This window comes from Scatophagus argus, chromosome 2, assembly GCF_020382885.2.
Source record: "Scatophagus argus isolate fScaArg1 chromosome 2, fScaArg1.pri, whole genome shotgun sequence".
In the NCBI taxonomy this organism is placed as follows: domain Eukaryota; kingdom Metazoa; phylum Chordata; class Actinopteri; family Scatophagidae; genus Scatophagus; species Scatophagus argus.
The window spans coordinates 26,864,755-26,879,117 of NC_058494.1; the positions used below are offsets into that span (position 1 = coordinate 26,864,755).

The window sequence follows — 14,363 nt, forward strand, 5'->3', positions numbered from 1 at the left end:
TCAAAGCTGAACTCATCAATATTTTTATCAGCTTCTCTGCAGTTCTGTGAGCCTTTTAGTCTCTTTTAGCCTCATGGTTTCAGAGTTACGTCACATTTAGTTTCTCGTCCACATGACTTTTGGTTAATCGATCGAGTATTCAGTAAATGTTTGGATGTGAAGTGAGATTTTCTCTCTGATGATGTCATGCAGGTGTGAAGCTGGCAGCGACACCTGGGTCCAATGCAACGACGCCCCCGTGAAGGTTTGTAAATACCCGGTTCATGGCCTGAGCGTGGGCCACTCCTACCACTTCCGGGTCCGAGCCGTGAACAGCGCCGGCATCAGCAGGCCGTCCCGCAAGTCCGACAAAGTGACCGCTCTGGACGCCGCCGAGAGCGAGAGGCTGCAAGGTACCGAGGAAGGTAAATGCAACATGCAAAGCAGCGGGATGCAACCGTCTCCTAACGGGTCTGTTGTCGTTGTCGTTTCCCGCAACAGTGATTAAAATCGAAGGGAAATACGACATAGTGATCAAGGATGATGAACTGGAAGGTACAGTAGTACACAAAGACTGATCTGGGTTCAGTGATTTGCTTTTATCACGTCAGTGGAATCTCACACAGAACAAATACTAACATCCACATTCCAAACTCATCAGCATAATAACAGCAGGGGAGTCGCACTGCAAATAAAAATGCAATTGAAATTTTATTGCCACTCTTATCACGGCTTGTTGCACTTCATCACATTAACGTTTCATACCTCATGAGGACAAATCAGCTTCTTCTTTCTGATTCATCTGCAAACAACAAAAACATCCAGAGGAACAAAAAATTATCTCCCAGTTACAAATAAACACCACAATCATGAAAATAAATAAAATAAAAATTTTATTTTTTTTCGCCTGCCATTTTAGATTTTTCTTAATTTGTCTGAAAATTTGGAGATTAATTTATGAGTAACAAAAATGTTTATCTCTACAGTGCCAAATTCCTCCATAAAGATCAGATCTGAATGTATTAAAAATGTCCTTTTATTCCCTCTTTATTGGCATTTTTGTTTGCTTCCAGGCAAGCGTCTCTCAGATCTTAAACTTAAAACCGAAAACAAAACACATCCGGTCTAAAGTTTAAAACTTAAAAACATCTCTAACGTTTGCTCTAACTTTTCCCATCTCCTCCTGTCCTGACTGTTGCGGTGCCGTCTTTGCTCTAACTCCAACTCTTCTATTCGTGCTTTAATCAACTCAAATTTAATTTTTTCTTTTAAACCACCTGAACAGTTTTGCTCTTCCAAAGTGTGTCGAGTTTCTCCTCGTTCACTTAAAACCAAATCTTTTAACACAAAAACTAATTTAAAAACTAAAACAAATGACGTCACTGCGTATTATTTTTACCCATGAGGCTGTTGTGGAAGTCCCACATGTCAGTGCAACACAAACCGCAGCTCCTTCAGGTTCTAATGGGAGTCTGCTGAGGAAATCCACAACCCTCACGCTGCTTCTGCTGAACCTAAAGGAGATCCTTTCATCTGTCTTTGTGAAAAGCTGAAACACGAACACCTCAAACGCAACACTCATGAGGCTTTCACAGCTCTTCTGTTCCAATCAATGTGCTGTTCTTGTTGTTGTTGTTGTTGAGTGCTAACAAAATATTAGTGTTAGTAAATCAGCAGTCCCAAAATACACACCGTTCAGCTTTTTGTGAAGACCAACGAAAGGATCTTTTATCAGAAGTGCAGTCTGACCAACAGAGCGTTTGTCAAAGGGAACAGAATTAAGCTCTTTATGTGAATTAGGAAAAGATGCTGCTGTCCACCCAACAGCGACATGGTCTTTAAACCCGCTGACAGAGGTCCATTTAGTCATATAATATTATGAAATACAGGATTGAAAAACGCTTCACAACACCAGGTTTAAAAACCACATGATGTGGGACTTCTGCAACAGGTGCTGCTGTGTGTACTTTAGGCTCAACACCGTTCGCTCCCCGTCTAGGCTACGTTACAATCCCAGGGGAGCCCACCGACGTGCACGCATCAGAGATTTTCAAATCGTATGTCGTGCTGAGCTGGAAGCCTCCCAGCCCCCGCGGACGAGCTCCGCTGTGGTACATCATCGAGAAGGTGTGTGTGTGTGTGTGTGTGTGTCGCTTCACCGTCACCGATACACTTCCACCAGCGTAGCCAGTGTTTTCAGTGTTTCTGTAATGTCCTAAGCACATAAACATGAAAGCACTTGTTGGTCATTATCTCGTTTTCAAGAGAAAGCTCAAAAATTCCCCTTCAGCTTTTTCCTCCGTAGACCTTTGTCACAGCTGTAAGGCAGTCCTTGCCAAAATGTTTAATACGAAACAAATATTGTAGCAGATGCCTCTAAGATAATAATATTCATATTAGTTCCCAGTAATCCTCTCAAGATCAGATTAGATTTGCTTTAGTCTGAGTTTGGCAAAATTAAAGGTGCAATCTGTAAGATGTGGCCAGAACAAGAACATTATCAACAGGGTGTGTAGAAGCAAGTCCTGCCCCCCCTGTCTGCAATACCATGTTGAACCACTAGAGGCAATAGTTTGACAGCTCCCCCATGTTTTCAGCTGGGAGATGAAAACGAGCGGCACGTTCGCTAAGTTTCACAAGATCTCTTAGAATTTAGTCTCATCAAGAAACAAAACAAACTCAGAAAATGTCGGGAAAGGAAATATCCTTACAGCCACTTTCCTTACTAAACAGAAAAATACAACCGTACACTTTCTGAACTCGAGTTTCTCCCTCTTTTACCGCAGTAAGGCGAGCTTATCTGCCATGTTAACTCGTCATAAAACTTCAATCACTTCAATCAAACGAGACATCAACAAAGTAAAACTTCTATCTTTGTACTGTCCAGTCGCAGTCTGGTTCGAACCTCCACTGTTCCACTACCAATCGCGACTCCCTCGTCACCTCAGGTTGCAGTCCAGGCAGACTTCAGTTAGCTATAGGACCACTAGCTCCGCGGCTAACTGAGCTAAAGGTGGTTGTAGCTGCAGCCAGAGTTAACTACATTAACCAGAAGCAGTTACTCAGGTGATAAGCTGGTCTCTATATACAGGAATAGTTCTGGCCATATTTTACATGTTGCCCCTTTAAACCTAAACTGAGCCCCAGCTATGCGAAAACCCATAACCTGTAAGCTGGACGCTCCTTGATGAGGTTGTATTGCAGATGGCTGTACCTTCTCATGTCCCCACTCTCCCACAGTGCTTAGCGGGCACTGGAGCATGGCAGCGGATCAACACGGCAGTTAAACTGCACTCCCCTCGTTACCCGGTTTTTGATTTGCAAGACGGGCAAAAGTACCAGTTCCGAGTGTATTCGGTCAACATGTACGGTTCCAGCGAGGCCTCCGTGCCCTCTGAGCCCATCCAAAAGGTCGATGAGGACGGTAAGGGCTCGGATCAGTGTCGTATATTCACACAAATACACAAACATTCAAACGTTTGTACACACTCATACATACTTAAAGGAAGTGAGAGCTGATATTTTATACAAATATTTGTAGTGCCCTGTGGTTCCCCTGAATCACAAACATTTCTCACACCTAAATGTTGAATTGTGATGAAGATCAACAGCACGATGGAAACCATTTTTCGTTGGTTAGTTTTTACTTTACAACAAAATTTATTGACTGTGAAACAAAATCCAAGCTAAAACGTATTGTAAAAAGTATTGGGTTGCTTTTGAGTGCAAAACGGGGGAATGTAACTTCCCAGTTTCCAGTTTCTATGTTCCAAAACTGTTCAGTGTGTCTCCATCCGGCCTGTCGTCTCACCTGGAATTTAATTCGCCTGAGGACAGAAAGGCCTCTAAAACGTCATTGTCTGTACCGCCACACCACAAACTTTGAGAACTGAGTACACAAACACATGAAATGCTTTCTGTTTAAAGTGAATCGCTGTGTTGTTGCAGGTGCTGAGCTGCCAGTTGGTATGTACAGTTCAATGGAAGCACCTTTTAAACACAGTTCACAGTTCACTCTTCCACTGCGTGGTCTCACCGTGTGAGGGGCCGAGCTCACAGGGAAAATAACACCGGGTGCAGAAAACACCTGGAGGACACACCTGCATGAGCACTGCATGATTTACAAGTGACAGCCATTTTGTAATCCACAGCACGATGACAGCAGCGTCGGGTAATGAGTTCCTGTTACTGACAGCTGATCTGATGCTGTCTGAACAATCCCGATGGGGTAAACCAGGCACGCTCGGTCTTCTTGATATGTTAGGATGTTGACACTGTTAACCAGAAACTGGCCACCAGTTTTTGACCTCTGGTTGCCATTCAGTTTTCACTTTTTAAAGAGAAAGTTCACTCCAAAATCAAAAACATGAAGATGATGGGATTAAGGTGTTTAACCACAGGGTTGAACATTTCAGCTAACCAGTCAACAACCCAAACAAATGAGCAAACTGATTCAACCAACAAACAACCAGACGAACCTCAATGAAAACCATAGAGGAAATTTGTGTCTTGGAAGGTGACGAATGTGGAGAATTATACTGCAACGCGTGAAGGAAAATACACAGTAAGTGACACATCAAGCTGATGAGTTCACAACAAGCACTGGACATGACTGTATGGTTAGCTGCTTAGTATTTAAATTACTGAAAATATAATGTGTCTGAAAACGGTAACCGCATTCTCTGATCCGGCCACCGAAAGCTGATGTTGAGCCCTGTTAGCATAATTAGAGTTTATAACTAGAGTTTAATAATGACTCTTTTTGTCCTGAACAGGTGTGCCCTCTGCTCCCGGTCAGGTCGTTGCCACCAGGAACACCAAGTCGTCTGTGTTTGTGCAGTGGGAGCCTCCCAAACATCTGAAAGACCTCATGGGCTACTACATCGACGGCCGCGTGGTCGGAGCCAAGGAGTGGTTCCCCTGTAACCACAAACCCTTCAGACACACCAGGTGGGACGTTCTGTCCAATTTAGATCAATAACAATCCATATGATTCACCTGGGATGTATGTGATACTTACAAATGACAGTGTTGGCACGGAAATCCACAGGTAGGCACAGGAGTGAAGTCACAAAGGTAGCTCAGGTTTATTTAAATACAAGTACTCGGTGGTGGACTGCGCTGTCGTGGCTGTCTGTCCAATGTGATGTGGTGACATCTCTGTGGCAAAAAGGAAACACTGATTTTGTTTGTTTGCATCTTTAAAATAATGCAGGTTTGTGGTCCACGGCCTGATCCCAGGGGAGACCTACGTGTTTCGTGTCCAAGCCGTCAACATCTTTGGTCTCAGCGAGGAGTCTCAGGAGTCGTCCCCCATCGCTGTGGAGCCAGCCCTCGGTGAGAGCGCTTGTCACATTTACATTGAACCAAAGGAGCTAATAGCAACGCGCTTGAAAAAACCTTTAAAATGCTCGTAAAGACGGCAGGATTCTGCACAACATGAGAAAATGTGAAGTGTCAGAAACATAATCAGTGTGGCTCATTTCATTACTCTGTCCAGGTAAAGGGGTGGAATATGGTATGTAAGACATGTCTCCCACCTGACTTACCCACTGCTCCCCCTTTGTCCACTTTGCATTATGTGACTTTAATCACAGACTGATTTTTGGGCTTGATATTCAGCATTTCTCCAAATTAATTTAAAAATTGTCCACTTGGCCTCCTCTGTCTGTCTGTCACTCAGTTTCCCACCATCTGATTGGCTACACATCACGACTAACAGCCAGTCAACACTAAATGATCTGAAGTAACTAAAGAAACTAAAGGAAATACTCACGGCAACACTCAAGTCACTCTAAATAAAGATAAATCCCTTATTTCCCATGTCACTGTACACAGTAGTAATCATAAATGTCACCAAACCCACCACAAAACTGCAGGTGCTGAAAACCTTTTTGTTGACGTGTTGTTGAGGACGCGTCACATGACTTAAATCTGCTCACAGCCGTCTGAAATACTCAGTCTGCACCACTTACTGAACCGTGAATATTATGTGTGGTTCAGCAACCCCCAGCGCTCCCCACGGCATCACCCTGCTGAGCTGCGACGGCTCCTCCATGACTGTGGCCTGGAGGAGCCCCAAACACTGCGGCGGCTCCAAGATCAACGCTTACTACATCGACAAGCGAGACGCCGACACCTTGGTGTGGAAGGAGGTCAACCTGGAGGCCGTCACAGAGAGGATCTGCACTGTGAGGGGCTTTGGTCACCAGTCACCTTCAGATTACGTGACCCGTTAGTCGCTGAGTCTAATACTGATGTCAGTCATCTCTGTACCTTCAGGTTGCCAATCTGACGGAGGGAACCTTCTACGAGTTCAAGGTCCAGGCCGCCAACCTGGCCGGTGTCGGTGTGCCCTCAGCTCCCAGCGCCCCGATGAAATGTGAAGCCTGGACCATGGAGGAGCCAGGTAGGTGGACCATCAATGCTGTTCACACAATACAAAGCTGACGGCTCGGTACACCAAGTGTGTGAATGTGAAGGTCGCTTGTTCTTAATGGAGTGATCCAGTCAGATGAGCCAGCACCAGCTACCAGACTCACGTTTCAGTCGTGAACTAAACCAGAAGATAATAAACCGTGACGTCATCTTTGTCTTTTCAAACCATTTAACTGTTTGTGTTGAGATGTCAAATGTGGTCTGACAGACAGACAGAACAACAAACTCAGCCCAGGGTTTCCCTCCGTCTCTCCTCTAGGACCCGCCTACGACCTGGGCTTCAGCGAGGTCAGAGCTCACTCCCTGGTCATCCTGTGGAAGGCTCCTGTCTACACCGGAGCGAGCGCGGTCACCGGGTATCTGGTGGACATGGCCAAGAAGGGCTCTTCAGACTTTGTTACTCTGAACCAGGAAGCCGTGAGCCACCGTTACCTGCAGGTAGGTGGCCGACTGTCCGGCCAGAAGTCAGACTGTGCCGACTGTTTCAGTTCTGAGTTTTGATAGCAGTGAACACGGACTTGCACAGTCGCTCTTCACTGAAACTTGAGTTCATGGAAATGTGAGACGCGAAGACGTTTCCTTGGTTGTCGTGCAGGTGACTGGTCTGGAGGAGGGCGAAAGCTACGTGTTCAGAGTTCGTGCTGTCAACGCAAACGGCGTGGGAAAACCTTCGCAGCTGTCTGAGCCAGTTTGTGCCAGAGCTCTTCCAGGTAACAGCATGTTAACACCTGCTAACCAAACCAAACGCAGACAGTCTCACAGTGACGCCATTAAAAACGCCTCGTGTTGTACATCTGTTAAACACAGTGTCGTTGGCAGAAAGTCTCAGATTAGCAATTTGGGACTGACATTCATCTAAAATCAAAAAATCCTTGAAGCAGCTGAAGCACAATTTAAGTATTCTCTTGTCCTCTGCAGTATACACATTTATATTCTTAAACCTCCAGTCTAAGTGGTTGCATGTTGTTCTCAGGCACCAAAGAGATTGTGGCTGGCGTGGACGAGGAGACCGGAGACATCTTCCTGTCACTCGAGGCCTGTGAGATCTGCGAGACGTCCAAGTTCGTGTGGTCTAAGAACTACAAACCGATCGGCGACTGCCCCAGGGTGTCCGTCACAGCCAAGGGCAGAACGTAAGCTGGCTGCCGTCCACGACAGGAAGTTCAGCCGCAGAGGCTTCGGTCACAGCCCCGAGTTCGTTCGGTCACAGACAGAAGGATCACTGAGCTCACTGAGATACCAGGATCCCATCTCGGTTTCCTCAGTGTTCACACATGTGAAAAAAAGTTGTTTATCACCGAAACTGTCTTGGTTTGTCTTTCCACAGTCTCCTGTGGTTGGTCACAATAAATCCTCACTTCACAGAGTAAGACGTGAAAATATTCCAGCTCTAAGGTTCAGACCAAGAGAAATCTGTCATTCGATTCAGGCTGACAATGAATCTCATTTCCTGTCGCCGTAACTTCCAGGCGAGTCAGAGTGTGAGGAAGGAAGCTGTGACCAAACGTTAATCTGATTGAAACTTTAAAACGTAACCTCGTCTGTGAACGTGTCACAACGACAGCTCCCATCATCCCGCGCTGCTTTTGTTTTTATTGACGGACCCGCAGTGGCAGACATGACAAACTGACGTTTATCAGTTTACTATTGATTACTCCTGATCTGCCAGCCCGTCGTGTTGCAACGTAAGCTTTACAGGAAGTAAAACGGTGCTTGCGTTGTTTGGATCCGAGCGGACGTGTGACAGCTGCTGTGTTTGTTTCTCAGCTCCAGACTGACTTTCACCAACCCCGATAAAGACGATCTGGGCAGGTACTCGGTGGTGGTCACTGACACAGACGGCGTCTCTTCCAGCCACACTCTGACCGAGGACGGTGGGTCACGTAGTCAACAGCCAGCAGTCTTTGTTGTTGTCATTTGTGGTTTGTCGCTCATGTTTGATTCGTCCTGCTCCGCAGCCCTGAACACCATGCTGGAGCTCAGCTACGCCATCAGGCATCCAGGTGAGGACTGTGCAGTAGCAGCAGAGCGCCCAAATGAACGGTACTTCCTGATGCTGACGAGTGTTTCCTGTCTGCAGTTGTTCCTCTGAAACACGGTCTGAACTACGAGATTTTGGAGAAGGGCCACGTGCGCTTCTGGCTGCAGGCCGTCAAACTGTCCCCGTCGGTGTCCTACAGGTTTATCGTCAACGACAAGGAGGTCACCAGCGGGGAGGTAACGCCTTTCACACCGAGATTCCACATTAAAATATGAAGATACACTCAGAGGCCACTTTCTTACTGACACCAGTCTGTGATTTGTCCCCTCGGTGGGATGGAAATGTTGATCCTCCTCGCAGGGACAGAAGATCAGCCACGATGTGAACACAGGAATCATCCAGATGACGGTGGATCACTTCACCAGAGCCAACGAGGGCACTTACACCGTCCAGATCCATGACGGCAAGGCCAAAACCCAGAGCTCCCTGGTCCTGGTGGGAGACGGTGAGGCTTCCTCCCCCCTCACTGAGCCGTCGCTGATCATTTCAAACAGTACAGTGTTGTTGACCAGATAAACATAAGCTACGGGGTAGTTCAGGATTTGTGAGGTATTATCAGCTTTTCGGCATTTTTCTGGTTGTCTTTGCTCATTTACACACAACAAAACATGTAAACATAAACAATCAGTACAGACGTGAAACTTAAACTCCTGGAAAAGAAAAACAGACAAACTGAACGATATTTAATGAGCGATGTTGGCCCCTGGTGGCCCCTGGTGGCCCCTGGTGACGTTTACTGATCGTGTTTCTCCGTTCCAGTGTTCAAAGTTGCTCTGAAGGAGGCCGAGTTTCAGAGGAAGGAGCACATCAGGAAGCAAGGTACACACAGTCACACACACACAGTCACACAGTCACACACACACAGTCACACACACACACACACACCTGTAAACACTCTGCTGAAGCTCTCACTGGCACATGCTGCTGAGTTAAGTCGTTTCTTCCAAAGAGAATCCAAATTGCTTCCATCGTGTTTGTTTGTTTGTTTGTTTGTTTGAAGAAAAGCTAAAAAGACGTGTCAACATACGTCAGTGAAATGTGTTGTAACGTGAAGCCACGGGCCAAGAGACAAGTGGTTCAGTTATGGTTGTCACAGGTTTCTAATGAAGGCCGTCCTGACTGAATCACCCTCTCTGAGCGCTTTTAACGCTTCATTTCCTTCATCGCCGTCGTCTTCATGTTCACAGGACTCATAATATCATGTGGCTGCACTTTGTGATTTTAGGTCCACATTTCTCTGAGTATCTGTACTTCACCGTCACTGAGGACTGCACTGTTATGCTCGCCTGCAAGGTAGCGTTCAACCTTTTCACCTTTCCTGTCGCCCGACTTCCCTTTTCAGCCATTTAAACTGGTGTTGTGTTTGTACGTCAGGTGGCCAACGTGAAGAAGGAGACGACTTTCCATTGGTACAAAGAGGACGACGAGATCGTTCCAGAAACTCCTCCCAATGTCATGTCGGGGGCCTGCGCCCTCCCCATCCCTCTGGTAAGCACTGCAGCAGCCACACCAGAATCCCAACGCTCACAATCAAAGTGATGTCGGCCGAGATCGCCTGCAGTCCCACGAGTCCCCTGAACGGCGTGAATGAACATGAACAAAGTTGGAAGCATAGCATTGTCCAAAATGTCTTGCTGTGCTGAGGCATTAAGATTTTCCTTCACTGGAAGTCAGGGGCCGAATCCAAACCCTGAGGAACAGGTCCATGAAGACATATGTCTGGATACTTTTGTCCATAGTGTATCGTATTGAATATGTAAAAGATTTATGTTCATCTTGCAGTGTTTTTGTGTGTGTATGAAAACACAGACGTTTGCATGTTCATACCATGTTGTTTGTTCTCCCAGTTCTCCAGAAAGGATCAGGGCATCTACAAGGCTGTGCTCAGCGACGACAGAGGGAAGGACACGTCTGTGTTCGACATTTCAGGCCAAGGTACTTCCTGTCTGCTCAGGAGGACTCACTTTACTCTCATGACCAGCACGTCCTGATGCGTTTTGTCCATTTCTTTGATTCACAGTGTTTGACGACATCATCAACGCCATCGCCAAGATTGCTGGTGAGTTTGATCAGCTCAAACGACGTCGTTTTGTTCGCCGTCGTGTCGGTGACAGGATGTGACGAACGTGTTCGACTGGCTGGTTAACGATGCGTCGGGGCAAACAGTTGATAACATTTACTGGAAAGTTTGTCCCGAGGATTGAGACTCAATCCAGGACTTCCTCTCTGCCACGTGATTCAGCCCGAAGGTCTGTGGGCCTCCGTAACACGTTTTAGAAAGTGACTGAAGGCTGGAGGGGCTGTTTGGAGAAAAGTCTGAAGAGGGTTCAGACAACAACAGAAAGCCAACAGATAAACAACAGATAAACAACAGAAAGCCAACAGATAAACAACAGATAAACAACAGAAAGCCAACAGATAAACAACAGATAAACAACAGATTAACATCAGACAGGGTAGAAGTTTAGCTTCTGTGCACAAAAACTCTGAGCTGAATGCGTTTCTACTGCAGTGACTGTCGTGTCTGAAGTCGCTGCAACGCCACTACTCAGTGTGTGTGTGTGTGTGTGATGCCTTCAGGTGCGTCTGCCTCTGACCTGGTGCTGCAGTGTACTCCAGAGGGCATCAGGCTTCAGTGCTACATGAACTACTACACAGAGGAGATGAAGACCGTCTGGAAACACAAGTACGCCTGCCTTACACATCCTGTCTGAGTCCACGCGACACGTTACAAACCAGCGGGATTCAGACACGTACCTCCACAGCTCAGACGTAGCAACGTTTTTTATCCCGATGTCTTAGCCTGATTCATGTGCAGTTCTCAGTAGTTGTCTTTGCTGCTCTGACACCATCAGTGTGTGACGTAAACCCCACAGGGAGAGTAAGATTGCCTCCTCTGAGAAGATGAGGATCGGCGGCACAGCCGAGATGGCCTGGATGCAGATCTGCGACCCGTCTGACAAGGAGAAGGGCCACTACTCCATCGAGATCTCCGACGGTGTGAAGACCCACACCAGGACCTTTGACCTCTCCGGACAAGGTAAGCTCCACACCTGGAACGTGGAGAACACTTTAATCTCATTACTCTGTAGTTTCTGTGTTCTTACTTTCTTGGCTTTGAGTTCCTATAAACCTTTTGGTGAAACGTAAGCTCAGTTGTCATGAGGTTGTTTCTGTTTTGTGCAGCATACACGGAGGCCTATGAGGAGTACCTGAGACTTAAGTGAGTTCCTGTCACAGAGCAGTCGTTTGTGAACGTGTATGTTTAACTCATATTCCAGCTGTGATTAATCACACTCATGTTCTTTTGTCTTTCAGGGCAGCTGCATTTGCTGAGAAAAGTGAGTACATCATTAGTCATATGTCACGGTGAGGTTTTTAAAGAGCGTTTTCAGACGAGTCTTGCAGGCAAGTTATTTGTTTTTGGGGCGACTGAATGTTGCATCTGAACGTTTGAAAAGCTTCACGTTCCTCCTCCTCCTCCATGTGAACTTCTCCAACAGCTGGAGTCCCACGTCACTCCACAACAAAAGCAGGTCAATAGAGTTCTGTGTTTCATACGTGTTGTTGTCTCTCCTCAGACCGCGGCAGAGTGGTCGGCGGTCTGCCCGACGTGGTCACCATTATGGAAGAGAAGGTGAGGATGACGCTGATGTCCATCAGGTAGATGTGTTGCACTTTAAGCCAGCAGGAGTCAGGGGCTCCAGGAGGTGCGCTGCAACGCTCAGAAAAACGTGAAAAAGATTTATGAGCTTCCACTTGTTCTTATTGTTACGTAAAAAGATCAGCAGGGGTAGGAAGAAGAGGGAGCGTGGAGTCCATGTGGAGTGGACGTGTCCCGTGTTGTCCGTCGTGTATCCTAAAGGGTCACTTCATCCAAATTACATGATCTGTACTTTGTCACCTCAGCTCAGACAGTTGGGGGTTGATGTGATTTTGCCCCCCGTTAGAAGGACCTCAATGGAATTTTGTTTGCAGTTCAAAGGACTGAAGTAAAACTTTTATAAATTAAACGTCTACGGAAGGCATTTACAGACATTCTTTTATTCGGTATGACAAAACAATCCCACCTCGGGGTCCATTTTGAGCTTTTTCTCTTTCGTTCTCTTTCTCTTTAAATCACATCAACACAAGTAGAATAATGACACCGTCAGCGTTTTGATTGGTTCCCTTCAAACCTCACATTCACTCTGCAGTTCTGTTTGCTGCTGGCAGGAAGTCTGCCAGGAATATAAAGGCCGACTGGTTTCTCCAGCAGAAACAGGTTCCTTTCTTATCCTGTTAGCCATCTAAGGTTTATTTTATGAACCCCAGGCGACGTCCTGATCCACAGGTTGAGAAGTACTACTTTTAAGTATTTTTTATTGTTTCACACACCCTTTAATTTATTTGAATAACCCTTTAATTGTTTTGTGTACAGTAAACAAACTTGTATTACGGTGAAGTTTTGACCTGAGTTGACTCTCGACCCTCTGCAGTCCCTGAGCCTGACCTGCACCGTGTGGGGCGATCCCACCCCTGAGGTCACCTGGTTCAAGAACGAGCAAGAAGTCGCCTCCACCGAGCACACCAAGGTCACGTTCGATGGCGGCAAGTTCGCCAGCCTCGTCATCAACAAAGTCACTCCAGACGACTCCGGCAAGTACAGCATCAACGTCCGGAACAAGTACGGCGGCGAGTTCGTCGAGATCACCGTCAGCGTCTACAAGCACGGCGAGCAGATACCGGAGCCCAAACTGGGACATCCCAAAACACCTGCTGCCACGCCAGCCGCTACACCTGCAGCCACGCCTGTGCCGCCCAAGTCCCCGGCACCCCCCTCCAAGACCCCGACCCCCGTCCCTTCTAAGTCCCACACCCCGGCGCCGTCCATGAAGAGCCCAACTCCGGCTTCCACCCCGGTCCCCAAATCTCCAACTCCAGTCCCCAAATCTCCGACCCCGACCCCAAAGTCTCCGACCCCGACTCCGTCTCGCGGCGTGAAGTCACCCACCCCGCCCAGATTCATGAAGTCTCCAACCCCGCCGAGGAAGTAAACGGCGGCGGTGACATCTGAAGGAGGGGAGGGTGTTTACTGTTAGCAAAGCTGATTTATAAAGCTGATTTGTAGCATGAGTGTGAAACTATGAGCTGTTAAAGTTTAAGTAGATGTAGTCACTGTCCAAAGCTCTGTGATTTTTCTTCTCTGTACGTCTGAGAAGCAGCTGCAGGAGGTTTACAGGAAAACGTACAGAAGAGGGACTTCAGCAGGTCAGTTACTTCATGTCGTTCAGCTGATCACTGAGCTTCTGACGCAGGTGGGGAAAGAAAATGAGGAAAAATTAAAAAAAACAAAGTAGATGTTTCTGTTTTGAAAGCTGCACCTTCCACTGCACCACCTCAGTGGAATGCCTGTATTGTTTTTGATGTTGTTGTTGATGTTAGAAGATAATTACTGTTTATTACAACTTGGTCCATATTTGCTCAGTTCCACTTCAGGCTGACGTTGCTAAAAAGGGAGCTCAAGACTCATGAACAGTCAGACACCATTTGACAGGATGTCAACAAACCTCAAGGTCGACGAAAAGGTGTAAAACCATTCGCCAGAGTGTCCAAAGTTGTAATAAAACAGAATCTTCTTTTAAGCAGGACGACCTGGGACTTAACTGGGCGCAAAGCTGACACTAGACACCACATTATTATTTTTTGGTTTAGCTCTGAGTTGGTTTAAGTTTGTCCCAGTCAGCTGTCACCATAATGAAGCCGCTGAGTGATCCTGTGAACACGGAGATATTCACTTCCTGTCCTGAGAGAAGTCTGTCTTTGTCTTTAAACGCTTTGTGATGGCAATAAACTTATCAGCCTCCTCCTGTTGTCTTTGTGATTAATCTCCTCACCGCAGACATGACAGGATGTAACACGAGTC

General features: G+C 46.7%; 1 protein-coding gene across 6 annotated transcripts in view; it reads left to right on the forward strand.

Moving 5' to 3' along the window:
- Positions 1 to 14,304, forward strand: part of myom2a (myomesin 2a) — a 49,319-nt gene extending 35,015 nt beyond the window's left edge. For 5 of the 6 annotated variants that reach the window (XM_046374700.1, XM_046374718.1, XM_046374709.1 and 2 more), the window contains 28 exons: positions 193 to 392; positions 481 to 534; positions 1,979 to 2,106; positions 3,220 to 3,403; positions 3,928 to 3,945; positions 4,755 to 4,929; positions 5,195 to 5,316; positions 5,480 to 5,497; positions 5,983 to 6,170; positions 6,262 to 6,388; positions 6,677 to 6,855; positions 7,013 to 7,127; positions 7,391 to 7,550; positions 8,185 to 8,291; positions 8,376 to 8,420; positions 8,498 to 8,634; positions 8,759 to 8,903; positions 9,218 to 9,277; positions 9,684 to 9,751; positions 9,833 to 9,946; positions 10,306 to 10,393; positions 10,479 to 10,517; positions 11,039 to 11,144; positions 11,335 to 11,498; positions 11,645 to 11,681; positions 11,777 to 11,799; positions 12,040 to 12,095; positions 12,937 to 14,304. In XM_046374700.1, the coding sequence (XP_046230656.1) occupies positions 193 to 392; positions 481 to 534; positions 1,979 to 2,106; positions 3,220 to 3,403; positions 3,928 to 3,945; positions 4,755 to 4,929; positions 5,195 to 5,316; positions 5,480 to 5,497; positions 5,983 to 6,170; positions 6,262 to 6,388; positions 6,677 to 6,855; positions 7,013 to 7,127; positions 7,391 to 7,550; positions 8,185 to 8,291; positions 8,376 to 8,420; positions 8,498 to 8,634; positions 8,759 to 8,903; positions 9,218 to 9,277; positions 9,684 to 9,751; positions 9,833 to 9,946; positions 10,306 to 10,393; positions 10,479 to 10,517; positions 11,039 to 11,144; positions 11,335 to 11,498; positions 11,645 to 11,681; positions 11,777 to 11,799; positions 12,040 to 12,095; positions 12,937 to 13,494 (3,415 nt within the window). In that variant the 3' untranslated portion in view covers positions 13,495 to 14,304. Of the gene's footprint in view, positions 1 to 192; positions 405 to 480; positions 535 to 1,978; positions 2,107 to 3,219; positions 3,404 to 3,927; positions 3,946 to 4,754; positions 4,930 to 5,194; positions 5,317 to 5,479; positions 5,498 to 5,982; positions 6,171 to 6,261; positions 6,389 to 6,676; positions 6,856 to 7,012; positions 7,128 to 7,390; positions 7,551 to 8,184; positions 8,292 to 8,375; positions 8,421 to 8,497; positions 8,635 to 8,758; positions 8,904 to 9,217; positions 9,278 to 9,683; positions 9,752 to 9,832; positions 9,947 to 10,305; positions 10,394 to 10,478; positions 10,518 to 11,038; positions 11,145 to 11,334; positions 11,499 to 11,644; positions 11,682 to 11,776; positions 11,800 to 12,039; positions 12,096 to 12,936 lie in introns of all 6 variants that reach the window. The other variant, XM_046374744.1, reaches the window with a different exon arrangement.
- The last annotated feature ends 59 nt before the right edge of the window (positions 14,305 to 14,363 follow it).